General features: G+C 41.3%; 1 protein-coding gene across 2 annotated transcripts in view; it reads left to right on the forward strand.

Moving 5' to 3' along the window:
* Positions 1–1,040: 1,040 nt before the first annotated feature.
* The window catches only part of SPEN (spen family transcriptional repressor), an 88,007-nt gene continuing 65,459 nt past the window's right edge, over positions 1,041–23,588 (forward strand). For both annotated transcript variants that reach the window (XM_008148185.3, XM_054720700.1), the window contains exon 1: positions 1,041–1,497. In XM_008148185.3, the coding sequence (XP_008146407.2) occupies positions 1,415–1,497 (83 nt within the window). In that variant the 5' untranslated portion in view covers positions 1,041–1,414. The remainder of the gene's footprint in view (positions 1,498–23,588) is intronic.

Raw genomic sequence — 23,588 nt, forward strand, 5'->3', positions numbered from 1 at the left:
AAACTACTTGGAGCTTTACCACCTGCAACAAAAGGAACAATTATGCAGAGGTGATCCCATGTATTAGTTAGTGCTATTGATTATGGTGATCATATTTTCCAATTCAAGTTTGGTAAGATGATTTGTATTTAAGAGACAGTGAATGAGACCAAATGTTTAAAATATGGAAGCACCACACCTCTGCTGTTTTATTTATATAGATAAAAAATGGAAAAGAAAATTGAGTTGCTGTTTTAAACAATTACATTTTTCTGAACTCAATACAGTTGTCTTAATTTTGTGAGTTTTCCCCAGGGTTCTGTAAACTAGCCTTTATATAAAAGTTCAACTGTAGGCTTTAAAAACCCTTAGGCCTGGAAAGACCAGAGGTCCAGTCCCTTACTCCGCTTAAATATTAAATTATAGTAAATCCTGAGGGGAACAATATTAAACATGTAACCGTCTCATTTCCCTTTTATTCCTGGTATACCATAATGATCAGCAAGATCTTGCAGAAAGTTTCGCAAGATCCTATGTCAAATAAAGTTGCTTAATATTCCAAGCTAATGATTCTTGGGAGGGATGGGTTTCTGAAGTCGTCATTGTTTGACTGGGCGGTGAGAAGGGCGGCCTTGTTCTGACACTTTCCCAAGCAGGCGGGGACCCAAGAGCCGGGGAACCGCCAGGAGCCGGCCGAAGGGGGAGCGGGGTAGGTGTCCTAGCTCCTCCAAGGAGAGAGGCCTGGCGGCCGCTTTGATACCTATTCCTGTCAAAACCAACCCCCTTTCTCTCTTTTCTTCTTCCAGCCCGGCGCCTGGGACCTCTGCTGGAGCGGCTGGAGGCCGCCGGTGCAGCTGCAGGGGCGGAGCCCAGGGCCTGACTGACTGAGCGCCCGCCTCGCGGCTGCGGCTGTCGCCTCACGCGTCTGCGCACTTGCGTCTCGGGACCGAGCGCTCGAGCGTTCTTCCCTCCCTCGCGCGCCTGCGCGCCGGCTGAGAGGAACTCGGCGTCTCCGCCTCGGCCGGCGGGCGGACGCGCGCGTGCCCGCGGTAAGGAGGCGGGCCGCGCGCGCCGGTGGGAAGCGTCCGGCTGCCACAGCGCCAGCTCCGTCCTACTCGCTGCCGTCCGGGTCCCGCTCGCCCCTCCTCCCCACTCCCCCGCCCGCCGCCGCCCGGGCGCATGCGCCGCCGGAGCGCGAGGGTCGGCTTCGGGTGTGTGGTGGCGGCAGAGCGGAGCTGCGAGCCCGGAGAGTCAGAACCTGGGGGAGAGGGATGGTCTCTGCACGGGGAGGAGCCGGAGGAGCCGCCGCCGCTGCCGACGCCACCGCCGCAGCCGCCGCCGCCGCCGCCTCGGCGCCCGCCTCCCGGCGCTGACGGGCTCACACGAAGCCGGCGAGGGAGAACCCGCACCAGCGGTCGCCGGCACACCGCCCAGCATGGTCCGAGAAACCAGGCACCTCTGGGTGGGCAACTTACCGGAGAATGTGCGGGAAGAGAAGATCATCGAGCATTTCAAACGGTGAGTGACACGAGGCCCGGGCGCCGCTGCCCGCTCCGGCCCGTTGCCGGCCCCTCCTCGTGCGCGGAACTGGTGAGGGGACCCGGGCCAGACCCACGGACGGGCGCGGGGTCGCGCGGATGCCTGGCCGTCTCGGTCGGCGTCGGGCCTCGGCGGAGCGGGCGCGGCTGCTGGTGCTCTTCCTTCCCAATAAGGAGGAGGCTGTCGCTCGGCCTCCGCGAAGCCGGCGCTGGGAAGGTGCCCTCCCGCTGGCGAGGCAGCGGTGGGACGCGTCCTTGCGTGCCGCTGTCCCGGCTCCGAGGGGCTGGCGGGTCGGGCCCGGAACCCTGCCCAGCCGCCAGCCCCTCACGGCCAACGCCGGAGTTCCGCAGCAAGTCCCGCTCCTCAGCTCGGACGCTCGGAAATGTCGGACCTAGAGAGGGTTTTGTGCGAAAGGGCAGGTTCTACAAAAATAAGTCTTGGTGGGTGATGTCGGAACATCTTGGAACTGGGAAGACGCCAGATTCTAGGGGCCTCATGGAAGGTGTACAATGCACAGTTTTTGTTCTGCGAGGTTGGGTAGAGGACCGTGTCCGGTAACGAGTTGGTGCGCCCGTTTCGGCTCTTTCGCCTCCTTTCAGCTCCGGGTCTCTGGACGAGGCGGCTGGTGAGGACGGGAGCGTGCAGCGGCAGGTCCACCTCTAGTGGCCAGGTCCCCGCCTCGCAGGCGCTCGGGAGCCCGGGACCCCTGCTCCCGCGGCCGCGCCGGCACCACTGGGGGAGCCGCCTTTGAAGGAACGTTTTTCCCTCCCACCCAGAATTCGCTAATGAGTGGTTAGGAAAATGCAAGCCTTTTAAAATTAGAAGATGTGGCTTAAAAAAAAAAACTTGGCTAGAATATTTTTTGTGTCTATGGAATGTTGGAATAAGTGTTGTTCTTGACACTTCTTAGTTGTTCAGTAGTATTTAGCGCTTGTCTTTGTGAAATATGTGCGTACCATAACAGTCTTAAATACAAAACGCCGAAATGACGTTTTACTTACACTTGGTGCACATTGGGAAGGACTGCAGCACATCTGTGATTGTCCTCCCAAATTGCCGTTTATTCCGATATTCAAGATCCTGAAAGGTTTTAAGTTTGTTTTACTCTTAATTCCTCTTACTATCTAGTCAGTGAAGGAAATTATGGAGCGCCCTCACTAGTGAGTCACCCTGGGAAAAATAGATTGCGTTGCTTGCTCGGGAGCAGCCTGCTGAAGGAAATGGAAGCGGCGGCGGCAGAGCTCCGCTGTCTTTTAAATGGAGGACCATTGATTCTGTTGGTGGTTGCTGTTACTGGGGCATTAAATCTTCACCTCTGGAGCGCGCGTCTGCGCGTGTCCGCATGTGAAAAGGAGCCGGGAATAGTGAGGCCATTCATAACCTGCTGTCCTCGGCAGCACTGGGGGAGGCGCGCTTCCAGGGACTCTCCGGGTGTTTACTACGCTGTGCTGGGAAACCAGGCGAGGGAAGGCCGCTAGCGAAAGCTCGCCTCTGACCCTAGTGATAATGGAGATACCTCGGGCTCAGTAGAGAAGCAGATGGGAACTTTCCCTGGAGCTGCTCCGCCCCTTGCTTCCCCACCCTTCACTGTTTTGGTCGAAAAATAATTTAGGTGCAGATTGTTGGAGTGGAAAAACCACGTAATGTGGTCACTTTATCTCTTTGTGGACGTTCTCTCTGCCTGGGAAATTTGTATGCACCGACGTGCAAACACGTGCATTGCAGCATTCACTTCGCAGTGTTCTGTGGCCAGAGGTGTCATTTTGCATTATGCAGATTCTAGAGACATTGCATGCCTATCGCGGGGAGTTTGACCCCTCTGCAAGATGAGATGTTAGGGAGAGGAAAGAGGAAATCGTCCAGGGGAATTTTGGAAGGTTTTAACTGGACGGTGCTGCGGTCCGGCTTGTGAATGACTTTCTAAAATGGCGGCCAGGACCCACTTTATGTGGGAATCAGCCGAGCAGATCTCAGAATGCACAGAGGGAGGAGGGGGCAGAGGAGGCGAGCTGCCTTGAAAAGCGGCGGTCTGGAGGAACGTTACTGTATTAAAGAGGGATTAGCTGGCACAGTGCTCACGACAGCACTTAAAGGAGTATTTTACCTTTTGCAGAGCTAAAGCAGATGCTACTGATAAAAGCAGATTATCTTAAAACTAAGCAGACCGTGTGTCCCTGAAACTCCTTTGTTTTAAAAGCGAGTTAAAATTTTTTGAGTGGATAGTATATTCTTATGAGTTTAAAGAGTGTAACCCAGACACTAGGATTTCCAGTTCCCATCCTCCCCTTCTCACCTCCACCCCCAACAGGTAATCTCTATTTCTGGTTTCTTGTTTATCCTTAAACATGAACAAGAAATGTTTTTGCTGATCCAACTATGGAGCTAAATGGACCTTGTTTGGAGGAATTCATGGCCTTTTGTCTCTGTTGTAGAAAATGTTTTGTAAAACGTGTGATTGTTACTGGGCGGGCAACTAAACCCGAATAATTTAAGTGAAAGGGATAAAAATGTACTTGTACCAGAATGATAGCTGTGCAAGAAAATTTAAGGATAGTCACTTTTGGTGTCTTCTAGAAATCCGGATGAGAAAAACATTCAATATCTAAATTAAAGCTGAGGCTATATTGCCTACTTTTACCCTTTTCCCTAGTTGATTACATTAACTAATAACTGTTTTATAGGATTAAGAGGTGTACACTGGGAATACATTATTTAAAATGTTTTCAAAATGAATATTCTCATAACGGTGATTAGGCCTTTGTAGTAAGTATTTGGATTTTTTTTTTTTTAAAAAAAGGTTAAACCAGACAGCTTTGGGAGCAGGGGCAGCTTAGAGGCATTTTGGTGGTAGGGTGGGGGTGGAAGGTCAGAGCCAGTTTTTTTTTTTTTTTTTAATATTTTGATTCGTGTTTTTGGTAGGAAATAGATTGAGGGAAGAAGGCTGATTTGGCTTTTTCGTTTGTGCTAGAGAAAAACCAAATCTTTAAATCGTAATCAGAGTATTTCCAAAATTTGGCTTTACCTTCTTGCAATAAGAATGCATCTATTGTGTTCACTACCTTTACAGCTTTCAGTATGCCAGTTGAAAAAATTAAATGACAACTATTTCTGAATTAGATTTTATTTAACAAAGATCCATTTCAGCAACTGGATTTGCACAATAGAGAAAGTCCTTTCCTTTGTATGTAAGCTGGGTTTAAGGGGGAAGGGAGGAGTTATACAACAATTGCTTGCTGTCTTTTAGTTGTCTGAGGGAGAGAGGTGTGTGCAAAGGGGACTCCCTGTATTAGAATGAGTAAATGAATAGAACCCTCCAAAGAACATAAAATTGTCTATATTTTATTTTCAGATTTTAAGTAAATCACATATTTAGGTTCTTCCCATACATTTCCCAGGTTAGAGAATAGGTTAAAGATTATGCAGAGGTTGAGCAAGGTAGCAGCTTGTGTAAAATTTTGTCAAAGAATGAGACCCATTTAAAAAATGTATTTTGTTTTTGCTAATTTTCAATGCCTTATCTCAGTGGTTTTCCTGAGTTTAAATACTTGGAATATACCTTACGTGTTACATGTATTTGGATATCATTACTTTTGGAACACAATATAAAATATGGAGGAGTTTCCTTGTTCTTACATACTCTTATAACCAGAGATATTTTTAGACTTAAACAAAATTGACTCATAGTAGCCTACACCATTGCCACATCATTTCTTTTGAGCCCAGTCAGTTTCTATGTTTTGAAACCTCTGGTTTTGAATGTTACAATTTTGAATGTTTTCATGGTAGGCTTTTGTATACTTCAACAATAAAATTTAAAAAAATTCAGTTATCTTAAAAAATAGCATTAAAAATTAATACAGATGCTTGAAATATTATTTTATTTCCTGAGTAGAATGCCTCTGGCAAGCAGATTGGAGGAAAACATAGGGCTCAGTGCCAGAAAGAATGATGGTGTTTGACTTTTGTGTAGCGGCCACCTTTTCCCAGCTACCTTCATTGTGGACTCTTGATTGTGGGAGCATTGTGTTGTTTGGTACGCTTATGAAGAAATTTCAAGCTTGATTTATGAAACATTTTTAATCCTGCAAGCTAATGCTTTGGGAGTACTTATTTAGAAATTGTAAAGATAGCAGTATTGTAAAAGTTATTTCAAATATTCCAAGTCTCACTTTCCCCTTCATTTGAAATTTTGCTTACATTAGAAAAAGTTAGGAATATTTTGTGAAAACTAGTATATTTAATTGGAGACTATATATTTCTCTGATTTTACTTTTAAGGAAGAATCTATAGTGTTTGGTCTGTAGTTAACTAGTATACAGTATTTAGAGTAAACATTGTAGTCGGAAAATACCTTCAGTTTTATTAAAACTGGGCTCCTAAATTTCATTATTGGGTCATTTGAAATAAAAGTTCAGCACCTTGAAACAGACATGTAACCTGGTGAACAAGGAGACTAAATACAGTAACATTTTTCTATAGTTAAATTTCTAACTTTTACTATTTGTTTTCTTTATTTTTGTGTTTTATTATTATTTGCCTTATATCTACTCATAATTTGAATGAAAATAGCATATACTATTGTGGGAACCAATTAGAATGTTTAAACATTTTATTAGAAACCATATACATTTTGTGTAATATCTAGCTAGTTTTAGTGTGTGGAAATATGCTTTGAAATATTTTCTTGGTGTAATTTGAAAGTATTGCAATATTCAGATTTTCCCTTCTATATGTGTCTCTGTCTGCCAAGTTGAAAATTATAAACATATTAAAAAATCTCACAATAGAATGTCTATAAAACTGTAACTTAAATTTAGTGAATTTTTAGACTTGCTTACTTAAGATTTCATTTTGAGTGTAGAGATGAATTTAAATCTAGCATATTTAAGGTATTTATTATATAACAAACTGCTCCAGTTCTTTCAGTTAAGGGATATTTGTGGGAAAATTCAAAGGGGAAACAGTTATTGTTTGTCCTATATACCTGGTGCTAGGTTTTTAGTCCAGCATTAAACTCTGGGAGTATGTGTACCAATTTGTTTTTTTTTTTGGTACCAATATGTTTTTGTGTATATGTATTAGATGCTGAGTTTGGGTTACTTGAGAACATTGACAAATGAAACGAAGATTTTTCTCATTATATGTTATATTGACTTTGTTACATTTCTATCGTGTTTACACATAGTACATATACCTTTACATATAATACATTTATAGATTCTTAAAATAGATTAAAAGTGATTTTTTTAAAACCTTTACCCATTATTTTATTCCTTTGATTTAAAAATTAGGACACTTGTACTTTTCTTTAAAACATTTTGTGTTTTACAAAACTACATGTGGCATATAGTGATTTGTGTCCTTTATAAATCAATAATTTGGTAGGTGGTAGATTTTTCTTGGGTCTCAACAATTAATTTTTACAAATTATGCTGTCTGCAGTAAAGGCTCTTTTGCATTCAATATTATTTTAAAATTCACCTTGGATTAAAATAAAGAAGAAGAAGTTTATCATTTTATTATCTCAAAGGATATAATCTCCAATGAAAATTATTTATAGTTAGACCAGAATTTAGGAGGAGATACTTAAACTTGGATAGGAAAATATTATATCATTATTTTCACTGACCTGTTATCAGTATTTCCTTCTATTACAAGATAGTAGTATCATGGTAGTACCAACATGGTAGATAGTATGAGTAATACCTGTAATTTCATTATTAACACAAATCCAGATGTACTTTCATATTACAGTTGTTGCAATCTCATTTATGCTCATCACATCTTAGAAATTACAGTAATTTTTAATTCTGCTGCTAGATACTTTAATGCATTAATAAAGATGCATATACATATATTACTATGTGACTGATTTGCTGTAGATATATTTTTAAAATTCTATCTCAGAGAATTTGCAAACGTAGAAAAAAATAAATGAATTCTGTGTACCCATCATTTAGCTCCAACCACTATCAACCATGGCTGATCCTTTTATGAGAACAAAATAAAGCAAAGAATGGGATAGAGAGTAATGGGGATAGGGGTGATGAGGAAGGCTTCTTTGAAAAGATGGTATTTGCTACCCCAGAATAAAGTCCTCTTCACACTTACAGACTCACTTCTTTCCTTCCTGTATTATTTTTTCTTTATTTAACATTAATTTTGAAATAGTTCAGGAATAGTGCAAAGAATTTCCACATCCCCTTCACCCAAATTCCCCATTAACATTTTGTCACATTTGCTCCATTACTCTGTCTTGTCTTTTTCTGGCATGGTGTCCTATTACCCTTAAAATTTCTAATGTATACCTTCCCAAAATGACCCTCTCCTGCAATATACTATAGAGTCTTCCCCGTCAAGAAATCCGCATTGCCACAACATCGCTACCCAATCCATAGACCCCTTTGATATGATGCCAAACATTCCAACAATGTCTCTTTTTCCTTTTTGGTCTAGGATCCTAGCCAGTACCACATGTTGCCTTTGGTTGTTGTTTTTTATCAGTCTGGACAGTATTTCATTCTTACCCTGATTCTCATGCACGTGCCGGATAGTCTTAAAGAGCATTGGTCTTTCTGCCGAAACCGGTTTGGCTCAGTGGATAGAGCGTCGGCCTGAGGACTGAAAGGTCCCAGGTTCGATTCGGGTCAAGGGTATGTACCTTGGTTGCGGGCACATCCCCAGTAGGGGGTGTGCAAGAGGCAGCTGATTGATGTTTCTCTCTCATCGATGTTTCTAACTCTCTATCCCTCTCTCTTCCTCTCTGTAAAAAGTCAATAAAATATATTTAAAAGAAAAAAAAAAAAAGAGCATTGGTCTTTCATTTTGCAGGATGACCCTCCACCTGGGTCTGTCTAATATTACCTCATGACTAGATCAGGTCATGTATTCTTGGCAAGAATACCACAGAGAGTATCATATAAGGAGGCAAACTAGATTGATACATCCTACTGCTGGTAATTTGAACTTTGATTGCTTCATCAAGTTTGTGTCTTCATTATTTTCCCCTTCAATTTGATTAGCATTTTATAGGGAGATATATTAATATTACACTGATAGTCTCTTACATCATCAAACCTCCACCCACCAGCATTCATTGATAATTCTTGCCTGATTTATCTATTATTGCCAAATGATTGTCTATTATTGTTATTCCTTCTACATTCTATTGTAGATAAGAAATCTCATGATTTATATTTTTTCTTTCTTTAAAAAATTGTCTTTAATCCTCACCCAAGGATATGTTTTTATTTTTATTATTTTTAAAAATATATTTTATTGATTTTTTGCAGAGAGGAAGGGAGAGGGATAGAGAGTTAGAAACATCAATGAGGGAGAAACATCGATCAGCTGCCTCCTGCACACCTCCTACTGGGGATGTGCCCACAACCAAGGTACATGCCCTTGACTGGAATCGAACCTGGGACTCTTCATTCTGAAGACCGATGCTCTATCCACTGAGCCAAACCGGTTTTGGCTGTTTTTATTGATTTTAAAGACAGAGGAAAGGAGAGAGAGAGAAACATCCATGTGGGAGAGAAACATCAATTGGCTGTCTCCTGCATGTGTCTCAACTTGTATCAAACTTACAATCTGGGCCTGTGCCCTGACTGGGACTCAAACCCGCGACCCTTTGGTGCACGGGATAACGTTCCAACCAATGAGCCACATCAGCCGGGGCTCTTTTTTCTTTTCTTTTATTTTTAAAAATTTATTGATTTTTAGGGAGAGAGAGTAATATCAACTTGTTCCACACATCCATGCACTCATTGTTTGCTTCTTGCATGTGCCCTGACCTGAGATCCAACCCTCAACCTTAGCATATCAGGTTGATGCTCTAACCAGTTGAGCTAGGGTGATTTCTAATTTTTTCAGTGGGCTTTAGTCCAGGCCTTATTTTGCATTGCAGACCATCCTGTCTCCCCATCATTCTTTAAGCATTTCTCTTTAAAAAAACCCCCATATTTTTATTAATTTCAGCGAGGAAGGGAGAGGGAGAGATAGAAACATCAATGATGAGAGAATCATTGACTGGCTGCCTCCCACATGTCCCCCACTGTGGACGGAGCCCTCAACGCTCAGACTGAGAATTGAACGGTGACCTCCTAGTTCATAGGTCGATGTTCAACCACATTGGCTGGGCTAAGCATTTATTTATTTATGGCACAACATAGGCTCATATTGTGCTTTCCCTGCCCCACTACTGCAATCAGCAGTTTTTGTAAGTCCTGGTTCCTTTTATTGTAGGATGGTATTTACAAACCAAAATCTGGGTGCTCAGTTTAGTCATTGCTACAAAGCTAAGATATGTGGACACATGATATACATGTACCTCTATGTCATATATTTAAAAACTCAGCCCCAGCTGGTTTGGCTCAGTGGATAGAGCGTCGGCCTGTGGACTAAAGGGTCCCAGGTTCGATTCCGGTCAAGAGTATGTACCTTGGTTGCGGGCACATCCCCAGTAGGGAGTGTGCAGGAGGCAGCTGATCGATGTTTCTCTCTCATCGATGTTTCTAACTCTCTATCCCTCTCCCTTCCTCTCTGTAAAAAAATCAATAAAATATATTAAAAAAAATAAAAACTCAAGTGTTTGAATACATGAAGAGTCTCTATAACTTCCTCATTTCCATGTGTGTAAATCCCTTCTTTGACTGAGAATTCTGACTCCCATTATTCAAATTGTATTAACTCATTTGCCCAGTCAGTTATGTTCTCAATGTAACTAATATCCCAACCTCTCTGCCTCCCCCACCTCTGAGCACATTGTCCTGCTGCCTCTGTATCCAATCCCCTCCCTCCCAACTACTCTCTTATTTGGAAACCAACATTCTGGGGGGAAGGAGGGCAGGCAAGGAAAGGAAAGGAAGGTGAGACTGGAAGTGATTTGCATGTTTTGCTTTTAATTTTTTCTCTCACAGGAGACAACTTTCGGATAAATGATCACTTATCTCTGGTGCAATTTTTTAAGCAGATTAAAGCTACCCCACTCTTAAAATTTTAGTTTTGGTTCTACTTCTACCACTGACTGTTGTGATGTGAGTTTCATTACTGGATCATTGTGATTGTTACATGCTGAGTCACACAGAAGAGAGGAGGTAATGAGAAGGGAGTTTGTTTCTTAGGAATAATATTAGGAATCATCATTGCCCCATTTGTTTGGGTTTCAGGTACTCACTTTGTGTGGTATCTCAGCAAAAATTTTGCCCTGGCCCTACCTTCTCCCAAACCTTATTGATCTCATCCTTATTTATTTAAAAAAAAAAATACGTTTTTTTACATTGATTTGAGAGGAAGGGAGAGGAAGAGAGAGAGAAACATCAGTGATGAGAGAAAATCATTCATCGGCTGCCTCCTGCATGTTGCATCCCCATTGGGGATCAAGCCCTCAACCTGGGCGTGTGCCCTGGCTGAGAATTGAACCGTGACCTCCAGGTTCATAGGTTGATCGATGCTCAACCAACTGACCCATACTGGCTGGGCTATTTCTTCCTCTTTTAAATTTTTTTTTTTTTAAATTAAGGTATTATATGTGTACATATCTTACTCTTCCTCTTTTTTTAAAAAAATTATTTTTTATATTGACATATAATGTATTAGTTTCAGTTACACAACATGATTTAATATTTATATACTGCAAAGTGATCACCATAAGTCTAGTTAATATCTATCACTAGTTAACAAAAAAATTTTTTTCTCATAATGAGGACTTTGAAGATTTATTCTCAGCAACTTTCAGACATTGAAGTACAGTATTATTAACTACTAGTAGCCCTGCGCACGCATCTGTGCACCAGTAGCTCTCTGCGGGGCCTGGCTGCTCCGCACCGGCTGCCCAGAGACCCTCTGCGGCCTAGAGACCCATCTGCAGCCAGGCTTGTCGCCGTGGCAATGAAGCAAGCATTCCGCCAGGCCGCTCACCCTGCCTGCTCTCAGTGGCCGCCCCCCCCCACCCCCCTGGACGGGGTGACTCCGGTGGGGCTGAGAGGACTGGGTGCCGTTATCTTGTGGCCATGGGTGCCACCATCTTTGTGATGGAGTGATGGTTAATTTGCATATTACCCTTTATTAGATAGGATAGTCACCATGATGTACATTAAAATCCTCATGACTTACTGATTTTATAACTGGAAGTTTGTACCTTTTGATCCCCTTTCATCCATTTCACCTACCCTCATCTCCAATCTGTTTTATGAGCTTCTTTTCCCCTAAAGATTTCACATAGCCCTAGCTGGTTTGGCTCAGTGGATACAGCGTCGGCCTGCGGACTGAAGGGTCCCAGGTTCGATTCCAGTCAAGGACACATGCCTGGGTTGCGGGCTCAGTCCCCAGTGTGGGGGCGATCAGTGGTTCTCTCTCAACATTGATGTTTCTCCCCCTTCCTCTTTGAAATCAATAAAAATATATTAAAAAAAAGATTTCACATATAAGTGAGATCATATGATATTTGTTTTTCTCTGACTTATTTCACTTAACATAATGCCCTCAAGGTTCATCATGTGTTCACAAATGGCAAGATTTCCTTCTTTTTTATGGCTGAATAGTATTCCATTATATATCACATCTTTATCCATGCATACTAATAAGTAGATGGACCACTTACATTGTTTTCATATCTTGGCTATTGTAAGTAATGCTGCAATGAATGAATATGGGAGGCATGTATTTTTTCCAAGTAGCATTTTCATTTTATTTAGATACTCAGAAGTGGGATTGCTGGATCATATAGTAGTACTATTTCCGATTTAAAAAAAATATATTTTATTGATTCTTTACAGAGAGGAAGGGAGAGGGATAGAGCGTTAGAAACATTGATGAGAGAGAAACATCGATCAGCTGCTTCTTGCACACCTCCTACTGGAGATGTGCCCGCAACCAAGGTACATGCCCTTGACTGGAATCAAACCTGAGACCCTTCAGTCTGCAGGCCGACGCTCTATCCACTGAGCCAAACCAGTTTCGGCCTATTTCTGATTTTTTGAGGAGCCTCCATATTGTTTTCCATAGTAGCTGTACTCAACTTTTCTTTTTTCCTCCTTATATACTACTAATGGCCCTCATCCAAGGGGTTTCTTGATGAATTAAGACCCTTATTTCTTGCCCAGAATGTTGGAGTCTTACATAGTTTATATTATATTGAAGTAGATCCCAGACATATTTTTTTAAATATTATTTTTTATTGTTTTCAGAGAGGAAGGAAGAGGGATAGAGAGAGAGAAACATTAATGATGAGAGGGAATCATTGATCGACTGCCTCCTGCACTCCTCCCATTGGGGATTGAGCCTACAACCCAGGCATGTGCTCTTGACCAGAATTGAACCTGGGACTTTTTAGTCCACAGGCCGATGCTCTATCCACTGAGCCAAACCAGCTAGGCCAGACATCTTATCTATATACCAAGAGGCCCAGTGTAGGGATTTGTGCACTGGTGGGGTCCCTTGGTCTGGCCTGTGGGAATTGGACCTAACCGGCTCTCCAACATCCTCTGAGGGGTCCTGGATTGCAAGAGGGCAGTTCTCGGGTGATGCACCCCAGAATCGGGCTCTCTCCTCTCTGGTTCTGGGTGTGTCACTTGAGAACCGCAACTTGCAAGTCACTGCAGCTCAGCAGCTCCTGCATTGAATGTCTGCCCCCTGGTGGTCAGTGTGCGTCATAGCTACTGGTTGGAGCGTCTGCCTCCTGGTGGTCATTGTACGTCATAGCTACCGGTCAAATGGTCAGATGGTTGCTTAGGCTTATATATATCTATATATCTATACACACACACACACACACACACACACACACACATATGTATATATATGTATATAAATACACACACACACACACTAGACGCCCGATGCACGAAGATTCGTGCAGAATGGGCCTTCCTTACCCTGGTTGCCGGCATAGCCTTTGCTCCAGCTGGAGCTGCCTTTCCTACTTCCCATGCTGCCCAGAGGCCTTGAGCGGCTGGGGCGGTGCGATATGCCTGCGTCCCGCCCCCGGCCACTGGACGCCTGTGTATGCAAATTGACCTGCCATATTTGTTGGGTTAATTTGCATACTCACTCCTGATTTGCTGGTGGGCGTCACGAAAGTATGGTCAATTTGAATCTTTCTCTTCATTAGTGTAGACTAGTGGCCTGGTGCACAAATTCGTGCACATTGAAAGGAAATTAATTAGAAGAAATATTTTAATTTGCTATTTGCCCTTTCTCTATAATAGAAGTGTCAACCATATTCATGATCGACAATGACAAATTGAAACACATGCGTGTGATTGGCGCCAGCGAGAACTCTATACGTATCGTGCATGCATGAGTCAATGTAGCCAAGATATAGAATAAATTTGCTTAATTAGGCCTGCTTTCTGATTTAGCTAAACTTTTTTCAGACCAGTGAAGCACTTCAATCTCTTTCAGGTAATTGTCAGCAACACAGCAGTAAATATCAACATGAAACAGATTATTATTGTAGATCATGTAGGGAGAACAAAGGGTAAAATATTTAACTGCAGCAGTGTTTGACTATATTCTGCACAGTGAGAAAACATGAAGTCATTTTCAAGGTCCACCATTTCTTCTTTTCAGTTGGGTCAAGTTTCTAAGCTTTCTAAATCTCCGTTTTCCGGCTAATGAAAAGAAAATAGGATTCCACCGAGTCTCCTGTCTACCTACTCCAGGACTTCTGTGAGGATCAAATGAGATGAAGCACGGGAAAATGCTTCACAGACATTTGGTTGCAGTGTAAAGTGTTTCCACCTGGCCATAAAGCAAGTTGTGTTCCTGGGCTGAAGAAACTGCAAGGAGGCTAGGCACTAGGGAGAGGAAGCCGGGCGTTACTGTGTGACATTATTACCTGGACAGTCGGACACTTAGCACATTAGCCTTTTATATATATAGGTAGATATAAAAGGCTAAGCGACCATTTGACCATCTGACCGGCCGGTACTTTTTTTCTTTTAAAATATATTTTATTGATTTTTTACAGAGAGGAAGGGAGAGGGATAGAGAGTTAGAAACATCGATGAGAGAGAGACATCGATTAGCTGCCTCCTGCACAGCCCCCACTGGGGATGTGCCCGCAACCCAGGTATATGCCCTTGACCGGAATCGAACCAGGGACTTTTCAGTCCGCAGGCCGACGCTCTATCCATTGAGCCAAACTGGTTTCGGCTGGCCAGTACTTTTGATGCACACTGACCAGGGGGCAGATGCTCAACGCAGTAGCTGCCGTGCTGCAGTAACTTGGCAGCCGCGGTTCTTGGGTGATGCACCCTGGAACCAGAGAGGAGGGAACCCAATTCCTTGCGGGGCTGTGTGGTTCCACCTTTGGCCGTGGCGTGGGTTGTGTTGTTGCTGGGGTACTGTCGGCCCCGAATCTGGTTTACTGCCAAGCTGCAGTGACCGCAGACACCCTTTGAGCCACGGTGCTGCCCCAGGTGCAGTCAGTCGGGGAGGGACTGTGGGAGGTTGGCTCCAGGGCGTGTCCGGCCCATCTCGCCCAGTCCCACCCCACTGTCCACCTTCTAGTTAATTTCCTTTCAATGTGCATGAATCTGTGCACCCAGCCACTAGTATTATCCATAATTATTCAGTATTTATCTCCAGATGATAAGCACTTTTTAAAGATATACCACAATGCAAAAAATGAATGTGAACATTATGATAATAAACTAGACACTAGACTTTCTCAAAAAAAAAAAAAAAAAAAAAAAGATATACCACAATACTGTGGTGTATCCTTATTTCAAATACCCAGTCAGTATTAAAGTTTGTAATTGTTTTAAGAATCTTTTATTTAAAAACCCAGACTCTAAATAAGGTACACAAATTGTAATTGGTGATATATATACATACATATACCCACACACACACATATATATGTATGTATGTATGTATATATGTATGTATGTATATGTACATGTAAAGTTTTTATTGAGGTATAATTGCTTACAGTGAAATAAATGTGCCTATTTTAAATTAGGTTTTGTTGAATTTTTAAAAACATAGGTTTTAAATCTTTAAATTTTTAAATCTATAGGTTTTAAACTCTCTCTCTGTCCCCCCCCCCCCTCTCTCTATCTCTGTCCCCTTACATCTTAATTTGATTGTTCTGTAGAGTTTCTCCTAGTATGGGTTTTGCTGATTATATTATTGTCCTGTGGCAATATTAACATTGCCTTTTGTCCTCTGTATTTCCTGTAAGTTAATAAGTAGATATATTTCTAAATATTTATTTATTTATTTAAAATATATTTTATTGATTTTTTACAGAGAGGAAGAGAGAGGGATAGAGAGTTAGAAACATCGATGAGAGAGAAACATCGATCAGCTGCCTCTTGCACACCCCCTACTGGGGATGTGCCCGCAACCAAGGTACATGCCCTTGACCGGAATCGAACCTGGGACCCTTGAATCTGCAGGCCGACGCTCTATCCACTGAGCCAAACCGGTTTCAGCTATTTCTAAATATTTAAAAATATTTATTTGAGAGTAAGAGAGAAATATCGATTTGTTCCACTTATTTGTGCATTTGTTGGTTGATTTTTGTATGTGCTCTGGCTGGGGATTGAACCCACAACCTTGTCATATCAGGATGACATTCTAACCAACTGAGGGCCCTATTTTAAAATATTTTCATAATTGTATTTCAGTATAATTAGTTTTCTTTGTAATCCTGTATATTTTATTTTATTAATGGTAGTCTTACAAAGGGTTTAGGTTTTTCCAGACTGTAATAGCAGTCTGTGGTATAAAAGGTAAAAAACCTTTGGTTTAGGCAAACCCTTAGATTAAGAATAGAATGCTAGCAGCATATTTAAGTACTAATTTTAGCTTTGACATAAAAAGGTTGAGGTAAAAAAGTTAAAATTACCAAACTTTAAGACTAGAAAATACAACAAAGGTGGTGTCCTGTGACTCCCCCTCACCCCTCCAACCCTTTTTCTTTATTGTAAATTGACATGATTAGAACTGCTGTTTTTGTCATGGGGATTTTTTCTGTTTTTAGATTCCTTCCCTTTCCTCCAGTTTTATCCTAGAAATCATGGAATCTTTAGAATTTAAGGTTGTTTTTTTTAGTCTACTTGAATTTTTTAAAAATATATTTTTATTGATTTCAGAGAGGAAAGGAGAGTGTGTAAGAGAGAGAAACATCAATGATGAAAGAGAATCATTGATCAGCTGCCTCCTGCATACCCCATGCATGTGCCCTTGATCAGAATGGAACCCAGGACCCTTCTGTCTGTAGGCCGACGCTCTATCCACTGAGCAAAACTGGCTAGGGCTGCTTGAATTCTTGCAATGAAATGAATTTCAAGTACATCCATAATTAGAATTAAATGCCATAATGCATATTAATTTCGGTTATATAGGTGGGCACAGGTTTAATAAAAGGAAACTAGATTTGTGAAAATCTCAAGTTTATACAGAGCTCCTAAAATTCAATTACTATATGATGGTATATATAAAATATGACACTTTAATTCTTCAGGAGCACATTTATTATATAAAGTGAGTAGATTTAATTTTTCCCATACATTGGTTTGGATTATAAGATTTCTAAGGTCTTTTCAGTTTAGGAAATCTTGTTAATAGCTATCATCCTTCATAGCACATAAAGATCATTGGAATGCTATGAAGATTTAAAAGTATATATTAATGATCAGTTTGATTATAAAAAAGCTTAACATGTAGACATACCATGTGTCCATTATAAAAAATACTGGTATATCAGTTACTTTGAAATGAAACATTCTGCTAACCATCTATGGTCTTCCATGAAAAATAGACTTCCTGGGTCAAGACTTATTTGTAAAGTTTCAAATAGTTTTTAAAATTATATTGCAGTTAATGTTTAAAAATGGTGTGTGCTTTGTTATACTAAGTGTGTAAATATATAAAGTGTACAATTCAGCTGTTTTTTGTGTATTCACAGAGTTTTGCAAACATCACCACAAATTTCAGAACATTTTCATCATTGCAGAATGAAACCCCCATCCCCATTAGCTCTCCATTCTCTCTTCTCCCCAGCTTGTAGCAACCAGTAATTTGCTTTTTATTTCTGTGAATTTGCCTGTTTGGAACCTTTCATACATATGGAATTATATAATATGTGACTGGCTTCTTTCATTTAGCATAATAAAGGTTCATCCATGTTGTATAGCATATATTATTCATTCCTTTGTATTACTGAACAATTCCATTATATGGACATACCACATTTTAAAAATCCATTAATCAGTTGTTGTACATTTGGATTGTTTCCTTTTTTGGCTATTATGAATAATGCTATGAGCATTTCTGTACCATTTTTATGTGGATGTACATTTTTAATTCTCTTGGGTATATATGTAGGAGTTGGAGTTGCTAGCTTATATGGTAATTTCTAAGTTTAACATTTTGAGAAACTGATAAACTGTTTTCTAAAGTGGCTGCACCACTTTGCAATCTCACCAGCAATGTATTAGGTTTAGATATTTCCTTATCCTCATCACTTACTATCTTTTTTATTTTAGCTATCCTAGTGGATGTGAAATGCTATGTCATTGTGGTTTTGGTTTGTATTTCCCTAAAGACTAAGTTGTTAAATAAATTTTCATATGCTTATTGGCCATTTGTATATTGTTTTTGGAGAAATGTGCATTTTTATCCTTTGCTCAGTTTTATTTATTTTTATTTTTAAATATTTTTTCATTGATTTCAGAGAGTAAGGGAAAGGGAGAAAGAAGTAGAAAAATCAATGATGAGAGAGTATCATTGATTGGTTTGATTGGTTGACTCCTGCATGCCCCACACTAGGGATGGAGCCTGCAACCTGGGCATTTGCCCTGACTGGGAATCAAACCGTGACCTCCTGGTTCATAGGTTGATGCTCAACCACTGAACTATGCTGGCGAGGCGATATTGTTTGCTCATTTTAAAATTGCATTATGTCTTTTTCATCGTTGAGTTGTAAAAGTTTCTTATCATTACATAATTTGCAAATATTTCCCCCAGTTTTCCATGGGTTTATATCAATTTTTTAAAAAAATATATTTTATTGATTTTTTCACAGAGAGGAAGGGAGAAGGATAGAGAGCCAGAAACATCCATGAGAGAGAAACATCAATCAGCCGCCTCCTGCACACCCCCCACCGGGGATGCGCCCACAACCAAGGCACATGCCCCCGACCGGAATTGAACCTGGGACCCCTCAGTCCATAGGCCGACGCTCTATCCACTGAGCCAAACCGGCTTCGGCGGTTTATATCAATTTTTGATATTTGTCTTTACATAAAATGAAACCGTTAACTTTTAATTTATCATTGTCATGCTAACAATTTAAATTTTAAATCCATCATTGTCATTCTAGATCAGTGATTTCCAACTGGTGTGCTGTGGTGCAAGAATTTTTAAAACATGTAATACCTGAGTATTTAGTCAGGGGCCCTGATCTCTTTTTCCTTAGATTATATATTAAAAAAAAAAAATGACAACAGCCCCCACAACAGTAGCGGTCTGGTGTGAATGAATCAAAAGTATACCTTGGTGTGTTTTTTTGTCAGATTAGCAAAAAATATATTTTTTGGTGTGTCTCAGAATTTTAGTAATCTTATCTATATCATAAAAAGGCCTGTGGTTGTGATGCCATAAGAACATCACAACCAAATGAGCAGCGGCTCTTGTGGTGGGCGGGGGTGCCGGCAGTGTCCGCAGAGTGTGCGAGGCATCGTGGGGTGGCGGACATGGCCCGGATGGCAGGCTAGGCCTAGGGGACCCTAACATGTGCATGATTTAATTGTGCACTGGGCCTCTAGTTCTATATAATAAAGAGGTAATATGCAAATTGACCACCACACCCTCACAAATGGCTGCCTACGACCAGGCTGGCAGTGGGGGTTAGTGAGGGACGACCAAACGACTGAACAAGCAGGCTGCCTGTGGTGACCAGGCCAGCAGGGGGGGCAGTTTGGGGTGATTAGGCTGCAGGGGGGGCAGTTAGGGGCGATCAGGCCAGCACGCAGAGGCAGTGAGGGGCGATCAGGTGTGGGGGGGCAATTGGGGACAACCAGGCAGGCAGGCAGGTGAGCAATTAGGAGCCAGCGGTCCAGGATTGTGAGAGGGATGTCCGACTGCCGGTTTAGGCCTGATCCCTGGGATCGGGCCTAAATTGGCAGTTGGACATCCCCCGAGGGGTCCCAAATTGGAGAGGGTGCAGGCTGGGCTGAGGAGACACCCCACCCCCCATGCAGGAATTTCGTACACCGGGCCTCGTGTGTGTGTGTGTGTGTGTGTGTGTGTGTGTGTGTGTGTGTGTGTGTATGGCTAATATGCAAAGTGTCCCCTTGGGAGTTACACTGGGAGACCAGGAGTTCGATTGCTCTCTATGACGTGTGCTGACCACTAGGGGGCAGCATGTAATGAAGGAAGGCCCCAGCCGGCAGTGAGGGAAGGAAGGCCCTGGTCGGCAGACAAAAGTCCCCGGCCGGCAGCTGGAAGTCCCCGATTGGCCCTGATCACTGGTCAGGCCTAGAGGGACCCTACCTGTGACGAATATCGTGCACTGGGCCTCTAGTTAGTTTATGTGTGCCATGGGTTGAAAAGCACTGTTCTAGATAATTGTTAAAACTGAAGTTTAACTTTTGTTTTTAACATTTTAACAGTTATATTGAAACTTATGACATACTAGAGGCCCAGTGCACAAATTTGTGCATGGGTGGGATGGACCCCTAAACGCCATGGGGGGGTCTATCGAGGCCTTCTCGCCCAGTCCTGATCTGGGCCGATTGGGGCCAGCCAGCCAGGGGGAGGGACCGCGGGAGGTTAGTCGGCTGTGCGAGGTTGGCTGTGAGAGTGCACTGACCACCAGGGGGCAGCTCCTGCGTTTGAGTGTCTTCCCCCTGGTGGTCAGTATGCGCCATAGCGACTGGTTGTTCAGTTGTTCGGTCGTTTGGTCATTTGGTTGCTTAGGCTTTTATAGATAGAGATTACAGATATTGCCACCTTACTTGGTTATGTCCAAATCGTGAGAGTTTTGCAATCTATGTATCTGATTCTGCCTTTTAGCATATTTGAAGCATTTCTAGTTGCTGGTGTAGAAAGTAAAATAAAGGTCTGATACAAAGGAGAAGACAGTTTGTTGGTAGAAATGTAATGAGTGGGTTGATTTATTGGTAATTCTTTCATAAATTTTTTTTTTTGTATACAGACTTAATATAAGTGTTGATGTTGCTGCATTATTCCAGATAGTTTGGTGTTGTAATGGATATATTTATAATCTGTCTTGAGTTCAAAAATGAAATGATTTTAAGTACATTTATAATGTTATATAACCATCACTATTTTTAGAATGTTTTTCATCTCATACAGAAATTCTGTACCCATTAAGCAGTAACTCCTCATTTCTCCCTACCCCAAGCCCCTGGTAACCTATATTCTACTTAATGTCTCTGTGAATTTGCCTATTCTAAATAACACTTATAAGTGAAATCATAAACTGTCCTTTTGTGTCTGGATTTTCAAAATTTAGTATGATTTTTCAAGGTTTATCTATGTTGTAGCATGTATCAAAACTTCATTTCTTTTTTTAAAAAATATATTTTTTATTGATTTCAGAGAGGAAGGGAGGGAGAGAGAGATAGAAACATCAATGATGAGAATCATTGATCAGCTGCCTCTTGCATGCCCCACACTGGGAATCGAGCTTGCAACTTGGGCATATGCCCTGACCGGGAATTGAACCTACTGGTTCATAGGTTGACGCTCAACCACTGAGCCTCACCAGATGGGCAAAACTTGATTTCTTTTTATGTCTTTTTAAAAAACATATATTAATCTTTTACAGAGAGGAAGGGAGAGGGATAGAGAGTCAGAAACACTGATGAGAGAGAAACATTGATCAGCTGCCTCCTGCACACACCCCCACTGGGGATGTGCCTGGAACCAAGGTACATGCCCTTGACTGGAATCGAACCTGGGACCTTTCAGTCTGCAGGCCGACGCTCTATCCCCTGAGCCAAACCGGTTTCGGCTCTTTTTATGTCTTAATATAATATTCCATTTATGTATATACCACATTTTGTTTTATCTATTCATCTGTTAATGGACACTTGGGGTTTACATCTTTTGGCAATTGGGAAATTGTGAATACTGCCACGAACATGGTGTTACATATATGTGTTTGAGCCCCAGTTTGCATTTCTTTTGGGTATGTGCCTATGATTGGAATTGCTGGGTCATATGGTAATTCTATGCTTAACTTTTTGAGAAAATGCCAACCCTTTCCACAGCGGCTGTACCATTTTTATAGTTCACAAGGTTTCAAATTTCTCCGTATCCTAGCTAACACTTGTTCTTTTTTTTTTTTAATATATATTTTATTGATTTTTTACAGAGAGGAAGGGAAAGGGATAGAGAGTTAGAAACATTGATGAGAGAGAAACATCGATCAGCTGCCTCCTGCACACCCCCTACTGGGGATGTGCCCGCAACCAAGGTACATGCCCTTGACTGGAATTGAACCTGAGACCCTTCAGTCCGCAGGCTGATGCTCTATCCACTGAGCCAAACCAGCTAGGGCAACACTTGTTCTTTTCTTTGTTTTCTCTTTTTCTGTAAATACTGGCCATCCTAGTGTCTGTGAAGTGGTATGTCATCTTGGTTTTGATTTGCATTTCCCTAACAGCTAATGATTTTGAGCATCTTTTCCTGTGCTTTATTTGCCATCTGTATATCTTTGGTGAAGTGTTTTGCCCATTAAAAAAAATTAAGTGGCTGTAAGATTTTTTTGTATTCTAGATACAGATCCTTTGTCTGTATCTACATTGGAAGGTATTCTAGATACAGTTCCTTTGTCTGTATCTACATTGAAAGGTATTTTTAATGTTTGTATGGAATGAACTATTTCAATTTCTGTCATCCCCCACTCCCAAGTTAAAAAGATTCTTTCATCAATTCATTTATACCAAATAATTTTGTTCCTTCTAGTTCAATTGCTTTTTGAAACTGGATTTTATGATTGTATTTTCCCTATGAGAGGAAATAATTTAAACTATATTAGAATATATAAAAAGAAAAGTTCTGCTTTCTGATAATGTCAGCTTTTTCAGAGTAAGTGTAAAATTATGCTCTTCAATTGTCTAGGAATAAGAGGTCTGTATTTTTTTTTTAAATATATATATTTTATTGATGTTTTTGCAGAGAGGAAGGGAGAGGGAGAGAGAGTTAGAAACACTGATGAGAGAGAAACATCAATCAGCCGCCTCCTGCACACCCCCCACTGGGGATGTGCCCACAACCAAGGTACATGCCCTCGACTGGAATCAAACCTGGGACCCTTCAGTCCACAGGTCGACACTCTATCCACTGAGCCAAACTGGTCAAGGCCCAAGAGGTCTGTATTTAAAAGTGCTATACCTACCGGATTGGCGTGGCTCAGTGGTTGAGCATCAACCTATGAATGAACCAGGAGGTAATGGTTCAATTCCAGGTCTGGGCACATGGAATTGCGGGCTCGGTCCCCAGTCGGGGGTGTGCAGGAGGCAGCCGATCAGTGATTTTCTTTCATCATTGATGTTTCTGTCTCTCTCCCTCACTTTCTCTCTGAAATCAATAAAATATATTTAAAAGATAATACAAGTGCTGTACCTGCCTTTTTAAAAGGCCAAATTGCAAGTAGATAAAATATAATTCACTCCTACTGAAATCTGTAGAATTTTCATGAATTTTTTATTCCAAATAATTATATTTCTTTCATAACATATATGCTTCAAAATATAAAAGGTGCCCTAAAATTTTTCTTGACACACATAGTAAGCAGTTTTTGGGAATAAAAATGGGAACATATGGTTAATCCAAAGATTTTCTTAGATTTATTAACTTATATGAAATAATTTTAATTATATCTAAATTATAAATTTTAGCAGTTTTCTTTTAACCCTTTGGAAAAGAAAATTAAATAGCAAAAAATTACATTAAAAGAATTAGACTGTCATTTGTAAATAGACACATAAAATATTTGGGTTATTTTGCCTTTAAGTAAGGAATATTTGAAATCACCTCACTTTTCAGTAAGATCATTTTCACTTAAAGAATTAAGTTAAAAT

The sequence above is a fragment of the Eptesicus fuscus genome, chromosome 9 (genome assembly GCF_027574615.1).
Source record: "Eptesicus fuscus isolate TK198812 chromosome 9, DD_ASM_mEF_20220401, whole genome shotgun sequence".
Lineage (NCBI taxonomy): Eukaryota > Metazoa > Chordata > Mammalia > Chiroptera > Vespertilionidae > Eptesicus > Eptesicus fuscus.